The sequence below is a fragment of the Lactuca serriola genome, chromosome 7 (assembly GCF_051521515.1).
Source record: "Lactuca serriola cultivar US96UC23 chromosome 7, Lser_US96UC23_V15, whole genome shotgun sequence".
In the NCBI taxonomy this organism is placed as follows: Eukaryota; Viridiplantae; Streptophyta; class Magnoliopsida; order Asterales; family Asteraceae; genus Lactuca; species Lactuca serriola.
Window position 1 is genome coordinate 135,843,507 of NC_136414.1, and position 8,071 is coordinate 135,851,577.

At 39.0% G+C, this 8,071-nt stretch overlaps 1 protein-coding gene across 2 annotated transcripts; it reads left to right on the forward strand.

The window, feature by feature from the left end:
• The first annotated feature begins 5,561 nt into the window (after positions 1-5,561).
• On the forward strand, positions 5,562-7,675 carry LOC145063107 (Ubiquitin carboxyl-terminal hydrolase family protein). 2 transcript variants are annotated; one of them, XM_079010704.1, is made up of 3 exons: positions 5,562-5,741; positions 5,829-5,918; positions 6,054-7,675. In XM_079010704.1, exon 3 carries the CDS (start codon positions 6,074-6,076, stop codon positions 7,232-7,234), a length of 1,161 nt encoding a protein of 386 aa, XP_078866830.1. In that variant the 5' UTR covers positions 5,562-5,741; positions 5,829-5,918; positions 6,054-6,073; the 3' UTR covers positions 7,235-7,675. The 2 variants fall into 2 exon arrangements, with proteins under 2 accessions (XP_078866830.1, XP_078866829.1); XM_079010703.1 differs by lacking the exon at positions 5,829-5,918 and having other exon boundaries at positions 5,563-5,741.
• The last annotated feature ends 396 nt before the right edge of the window (positions 7,676-8,071 follow it).

Below are 8,071 nucleotides of genomic sequence, written 5' to 3' on the forward strand. Positions count from 1 at the left end.
ACTTTCTGGTGCTACAGTACTTTCGGGTGGTGTTGAGCTTTCGGGTGGAACTGGAATGGAAATCTCCCCCTCAATTTGTGAGCTCGGTTGTTTTGTAGAAGGTGGATTCTCCCCCTCAACTGAAGCACCATGCTTTGGAGGTTCGTTTGGAACATGTTCTCCTTCACCCATTCGTTTGGCGGCATCTTCGACGATTTGCTTCAGATGGTCGACTTTGTTGTCTGCTGCCTTGGCTTCCGAGAAAGTAGCTTTCTCTGGTTCATCTAATAGTTCTACAATCTGTTCAAACAAATTAGCAATCGAGGCCGTGACTTGACCTGTTTGAGTGAAGATCTCTCCAATTGCTTCTTCAGTGGCCTTTAGCTTTTTGACGTAGCTGTCATCGAAAGTCACATAATACGTTTCTTCGATCTTCCTTGAACACTTATTTAAAACCTGGTACGCTTTTGAAGTGAGTGAGTATCCCAGAAAAATTCCTTCATCAGCTTTAACGTCGAACTTGTTACGATGTTCTTTAGAGTTGAAAAGGAAGCATCGTGAGCCGAATACATGGAAGAATTTAACGTTCGGCTTCCTGATGTTGATGATCTCATAAGGAGGAAGAGAAAAACGCTTGTTCAGATAGGACCTGTTCTGCGTAAAACATGCTGCAGCAATAGCATCAGCCCAGAAATATAAGGGTAGAGAAGCGAAACTTAGCATCGTTCGGGCCGCCTCACACAAGGACCGGTTTCGTCTTTCGACAATACCGTTCTGTTGAGGGGTGTAGGGGGCTGAGAAGTTGTGACTGGTTCCTTTTTCTGCCAAAAAGTCTTCAAATTCTTTGTTTTTGAACTCCAGTCCATTGTCGCTCCTGATGTTACGAACGACTTTTCTCAGTTGCACTTCAACCTGCTTAATAAACATCTTTAGCTTGAGAGTGGCCTCAGATTTGTGCTTCAGAAAGAACACCCATGTAAAACGGGAAAAGTCATCAACAATAACAAGAATATACTTGCTACCGCCAATGCTTTCGATAGATGATGGACCACATAAGTCAATGTGAAGTAACTCAAGTGGTTCGACAACTTTAGTGTTTATAATGGATGGGTGACTTTGACGACTCTGCTTCCCCATTTCACATGCAGCACACAAATGTTCTCGATCAAACTTGAGCAATGGAAGACCCCGAACATGACCTCCAGTGACAAGCTTGTTGATATCCTTGAAGTTGAGATAGGAGAGCCTTCGGTGCCACAACCAGCTTTCATCAGAATGAGCTTTGGATAACAGACAGATAGTTGGATTTCCTTTGATAGGTTTGAGATTGAGAGGAAACATTTCGCCTTTGCGTTCTGATTTGAGAATTACCCTTTTTGTTTTCTTCTCTATGATTTCCGAACCCTCATCGTCAAATGAAACTTTAAGACCGGTACCTCCAACAAGCTGAGATACACTGATGAGGTTATGTTGTAGCCCTTCAACGTAAGCCACCTTTCTTATAGTGAAATCTCCATTGGTTATGATCCCATATCCCTTTATCGTTCCATATGAGTTGTTCCCGAACTTGACATTCCCACCATTCTGAAGAGATCGAAATTCCCTTAGCTCTTCCTTCTTTCCTGTCATGTGACGTGAGCAGCCACTGTCAATATACCATTCTTCGTCGAACTGCTCGTCACTAATAACCTACAAAAATTAAGCAGATTTAGGAACCCAAAGTTTCTTGGGTCCACGTGAGCCTTTCACAGGAACAGGAATAGTAAGAGAAACATCAACAAGATATGTTCTTTTTATTAATGTTGTTTCATCTTTCTTCTTAATGGTGTATACTTTGATTTTGTTAGGATTAGTTACAGTCATTTTGGTTTCAGGTTTTGGCGTTTGGGCCTTGGACTGCTTTCGGTCATTCTTGACTTTGGAAACCTTCGATTTTCCTTTCAAATCCTTTGAAGAATTTGAACTTTGAGCAGGAACAGAATTAGGTTTAGAATGAGAAGTATTAGAATGAGAGAATTTGGACTGAGAATGTTTCCTGACGTGAGGTTCTAAGTGACCCTTTTGTTTTTGATCATTAGAGGGATCGAACCTTGAACTTTGGTAGCTTTTGCTTTCGAAACCGAACCTATGCTTTCGGTTGTTGGTGCTCTCTGAACCGAACTTGTCCTTTCGGTTGTTGTTGCCCTCTTGCGGCCTGACAGCACTTTTCTCTGACTTTGAATTGTTGTTATGATAAGAGAAATGGGCGTTTTGAGATCGCCAAAACTGCTTTCGCTCTGAGAGATTCTTTTTGTATCTCAGATTCCTTTGCTGCTTTTGATCCTTCGCTTGTTTTGGCTGTTTGTGAATGTTATCCTTTTGCTTCTGCTTCTTGTCAGCCGGTTCACTTTTCACTGATGATGTTTCGCTTGTGGAAGTGACTTCTTCTACAGGAACTTCTTTTGTACCACTAGTGCTTGGCACATCGAAGTTGTCAGGCTTGTTTAGTGGCTCTGGCACATATCTGCCTTTGGTTTTCCAGGATGTCCGCTCTGACAGACCAACAGTTTCGTTGGCATTATCTATAGGAGCAGACCAGAAAAACTCATCACAGCCATCTGCATTATCTTCGTTCACTATGGCAGTGAGTTCGGCTGTTTGATGTTCGGTTACTCCTGTGACCTTATATACCTGATTTGGTATTGTTCTCACCTTTTGGTACATAACAGCCTTTTCTTCTAAAATCGGGGACTTATTTTGGGACAATCGAGCAAACTCCACAGAATTTTCAGAAATAAGATTTTTGTGGTTTTCGGGTTCGCTCTTGACAAACTCAGAACAGTCGACTTCATCCTCTACAGAAATTACGCTCATATCATCATCCTCATTAAGCTCAGACGCGTTTTCAACATCAATTTTATTTTCTGAGCTCAAATTGGCATTCAATGAGTCAAATTTTTGTATGGTTTCGGTCCTTAGTTTCAGTTTATCGTTTTCATCCAAAAGGTTTTTCCAGCATGTCCTTATGGTCCTTGGACTTTATAAAAGATTCGATTTTGTCCAGACCATACATATAGGTGGGATTCACATCATCAGACGATACAACACTTTCGCAGTTATATGCTTCAGCATTGATTTCATCCTCCTTAAACTCAAGGAAGGGTAAAATCATACGATGAATTTTCTGCCCTATTTCACAGTTTAGATGCAGTTGAGTGATATTAGTATAAAGACGTTTAGCAATTAAACAAAAAACATTTCTCTGTTTCAAAAGTTTTAAATTGTCTCTTTGTAAATAAATGTTTTCGTCCTTAGACTTAATCAGCTCTGACTCCTTCAGCTCTATCCACATCCTTCGTTCCTCACTCTTGGATGACACCCTGCTTATTTGGTCAGTTAGGTTAGAATTGGTGACCTGTGTTTGAGTTAAACAACTATCCAGATTTGAGATTCTTGAATTTAAGCTATTTAATTCTCTTTCATATGATTTCTGTGGGACTTTAAATGAAATAAAAAGAGATTGTACCTTCTTGATCAATTCATCAAGCTCATTGATCTGCACACTGAGAGGTTTTGCTGTGAAGCATAAGTCCTCTCGCTCCTTGGTGTCCTCATTCCCACCTTCTGTATTGTATCCCCTCATGTGAGATACATCAGTCACCATCAAACACTTCCCACTGCTTTCATCACCTCTCGCAACATATGCCTTTCCATGAGATGGCTTCCTGACTTCATCATCCTCTGAGTCGGCTGACCACACCTGCACGCCACCGAACTCGTCATCCTCTGCCGAACCCTGTACAATAAGAGCATTCATAAAAGGGTTAGTAGCAGCTTTCTTCCTCTTGATCTCTTCCAGCTTTTTCATCAACATAGCCTCTTCATCTTTCTCCTCATTCTTTTCTGCCATTTTCTTCAGAACGCAGTCTTTGGCATAATGGTTCTTTCCTCCACAGTAGTAGCAGTTGACGCCAGAATCTCCTTCAGCCTTCGCCTCTTTCTTTGGTTCTTCTGTCTTTGGCTCCTCCCTAACCTTTTCAGAACTATAGCTTCCCTGTCAATTTCGGTTCTTATTGGTAGGGAACCTTTTCTTGATGAACCTCTTTGGATTAGACACCATCATTGCATAATCTTCAGAAGTAAGATCATAGTCTTCTAGGTTCAGATCTTCATCTTCTACCACATTTTTGCTTTTAGACAGGAGGGCCAAGGACCCTAAACTTGAAACAACATTCTTCTCTTGCATGACAATCTTTTCTTGAGATTTCAAGATTCCCACCAGCTTTGCCAGCGAATAAGATTTGAATTGCTCATGAGCTTTGACTGTGGACACGACAGCTCTCCACTCGGATCTTAGGCCATTCAAAAAGGTAACCTTCTGCTTAAATTCACCGAACTCAGATAAAAGCAACGTCTGAATGGAATGTTCCAAATCTTCATCTGTGGAATAAAGCTCTCGCAACCTATCCCAGATTTCTTTAGCGGTACTGCAGGAACTCACTAACCTGAATGTATCAGATTGAAGAGCGAATCGGATTAGTCTCAATGCTTTGATATTGCACTGAAACTTTTCCTTTTCGTCTTGAGCGACGTCTTTTACATCTTTTAACAGATCATTATATTCTTTCTGAGTTTTGATGATCTTTGATGTTCCTGAGTGAGCGAATGGTCCAGACACGATTGCTTCCCAAATAAGATATCCATTATCTTCAGATCCGATGACATAATCTTCAAAATGATGCGCCCAGACTTCATAATCTTGGGTGTAAAGAATAGGAATCTTCGTCGTTGAACCAATGTTGTTTGAGATGTTGATAGGATTAGATTGAGACTCGTCCATGCTTGATCGTTTAACCTGTTTGAAAGATCAGACTTGTAATACGCAATATTAGGGCAAAACAAATAAATGCTGAGTTACGTCAATTATGGAATGACGGCTCAATAAATATCAGTTAATGCGGAATAACCCTAATCGTAAACTCTTTCACAGAAAAGATGTGTATCGATTACACAGCCTCCTGCTCTGATACCAATTGATGAGTTATAAAAACTCTTTCGATCGATTAGATCTTTGTAACAGGTAAATAAAGAATATAAAAAGCAGTGAAATAAAACACAAGTATGGATCACAATGAGTCGAATGATTCAATTACTCAATCTTCAGCAGAGTTCGACTAAGAACTTCCGCTGTAGAGGATTCTAGGGTTACAAAACAAGAACGATAAATATGCTTGAAAATATTTATCTAATCGTCTCTAATCATTACGTTCTATGATGCATGCAAGCATCTATTTATAATAAACCCTACAAAACTCACGGATGAACAGGCCCATACCTGAGATAAACATTGGACTAGCTAACGAACCCAATAGACGCAACACAATACTGGACTTAACAAAATTTTATATATTATAAACTATACTATAAGTATATGTTCTGTATTATTTTTATATATTAATATATGTTGGGGGCGGGTCCAGGATCGGGGATTAAGGGTCTCCCTATCCCCATCCTCATCTCCACTTTTTTTATTCGGGTATTTCCCATCCCCGATGGTCAATCTGGGGATTCCCGGTCAAAAACGGGTGCGGTTTTAGGTTCCAACCCATTGTGTGTGAGGGTTTTTGCGACCCCTACCTTCAGCCTTCTCTTTCGTTGGACTCCTTCATCCTTCTCCACTGCTCCCTTTCTTCAACTTAGCCGGACCACCTAAATATCGGCGCCGCCGTCACACCAAACAATCGTCGCCGCTGCTACCTTGTCGAACCATCTCCTCAATACAGGTGTTTTTTCCAGTTCTGTAATCTACTAAAATCTGAGTGCTACGGTTCCATTGTTGCCTAAATGTTGCTTTTTCTTGTTGAAATCAGAAATTATTGCTAAAATCATATATTGAATCTCGAATCTTGGTTTGAAACGGTTTAAATGTTTAGTTTGAATATAATCGACGACTGCATCAGGTATTCTGAATATTCCTATTACCTATAAGGAATTTCCATAACAGAGTATGCATATTGGTTCTATAACGATGGCATCCAATTCTGTTTCTTTTCGGACAATTCTGATTGTAATTTAGTCCACCTCTTCTTCTGCAGATGAGATCCACAGACTGCAAATGGCACTATTTAGCAACTCTGCAAACTCAAACAAACACCTTTATCATCTCTTTCACCTACAACACTCTCGCACATTTGTTGACGCTAGAGTTAAATGGGTAAGAGATACATACCTTGATCTTGCAGTTGAAAAAGAGAAAAACCTTCAACAAATCATCTCCCTCAAAAACCTAATCCTCTCTCAACCCTCTAAAACCATACCCCTTTCATCTATATCTCTTCACAAAACACTTTTCAAACTCCCAACCACAGCCATAAATTTCTTCCAAAAATACCCCTCTATTTTCCAAATCTTCCAATCCTCCAAACCATTCCCCCTTCCTCAAGTCAAACTCACCTCACAAGCTGTAACCATTCACAATGAAGAATCCAAGATCTTGAACTCTTCTCATTACAAGAAAGATGTAGCTGAAAGATTAGCAAAACTTTTAATGCTCACAAGAGCTAAAAAGCTTCCTTTAGATATTATCGATTTGTTAAGATTCGATCTTGGGTTACCTCATGATTTTATCCTGACTTTACTTCCTGAATTCCCTGAATACTTTCAGATTTGTAACATGGGTGATAAAAATTCAAAGGGAAGTGAAATGTTTGGTGTAGAATTGGTTTCTTGGAGAGAGAATCTTGCAATGTCAGTGTTGGAGAAGAAAGTAATGGAGGAAAACGGTGGGATAATTCCCAGAATGCCCATTAAGTTTTCGATAAATTTACCAAAAGGGTATGATTTGGAAAAGAAAGTAAGGATATGGGTGCATGAATGGCAGAATTTGCCTTACATATCACCATATGAAGATGCATTCTTTTTGTCACCCAACAGTGATCAAGCAGAGAAGTGGACAGTGGCTGTGTTACATGAATTGATGAATCTTTTTATATCAAAGAAAACAGAGAAAGAAAATTTATTGGTTTTAGGTGATTATTTGGGCTTTGGGATAAGGTTTAAAAAGGCATTAGTGCATCATCCAGGGATCTTTTATGTTTCAAATAAGATCAGGACACAAACTGTGGTATTAAGGGAAGCTTATAAGAAGGATCTTTTGGTTGAGAGGCATTTGTTAATGGGCATGAGATATCGATACCTTCATCTTATGAATCAAATGGTGAAATCAGATAGAAGATATAGAATTCGAGTTAATATGGGAAACTACAAAATGCAATGAATATGCAAATTGTAAATAGGATATATTTACAACTGATCAAATGTTTATGCTCAAGAAATCGATTCATGTAGATGCATCAGAATCTCCATGGTAGTAATCATCAACCAAAAAGCATTGTTTATGTTAAGTTTAGGCTTTTTGAAGTTGCTTTAACACCTTTCAATTTAGGGTTCAATGAAAGGGTTGAGTAAAAAGATGAAGGGGGATGGAGGAGACAAGGGCGAAACTGTCATCTTACTACTTAACTTAGAAGAAGACCCAAAGATAGAAAGTTACAAAGCGTGCTGAATTTGTCTAGAGCTACAATTATGTTAGGTTTCTTCTTTTGTATCTTTGGATTGAATGTACAAATATTGTTTATGCTACTTTAGCTCTAGAATGTCATATTGTTAATGAAGTTAGAGATCTGAAATTGAAACTACTCAATCGAGCCTTTTGAAATGAGATATCGTTCCCTTGCGTCTTCTTACTCAAAATAACTTAGATAGATAGATCCTTATGGGTCATATTGCCTATGCATTTCTTGAAAATTCATAATAAAAAGTAGAGCTTTAAGTATTTTGAAATTAAATGCAAATTTTCTAAACTTTGAAAAAGGTGAAACTTTGTCATTTCCCACTTATACACCTTTTTTTTTAAACAGCAAATATAACATACTCCTAAACTACACTTTAAATCCACTTATGTCCACAACGAGACTTAGACCCTCAATCTCAAGGAGGAAAGACAACACCGGTCACCGGATACCATTGGGCTAGAAACCCTTTGGTACCCAATGTAGTTAAACATTTTTATTTCATATAAAGTAATGTTCGGGACGTATAAGGGTGTCAAAAA

What these genes read in the sequence shown, in the direction of transcription:
- LOC145063107 (XM_079010704.1), top strand. Translation starts at nt 6,074, where the DNA reads ATGGCACTATTTAGCAACTCTGCAAACTCAAACAAACACCTTTATCAT.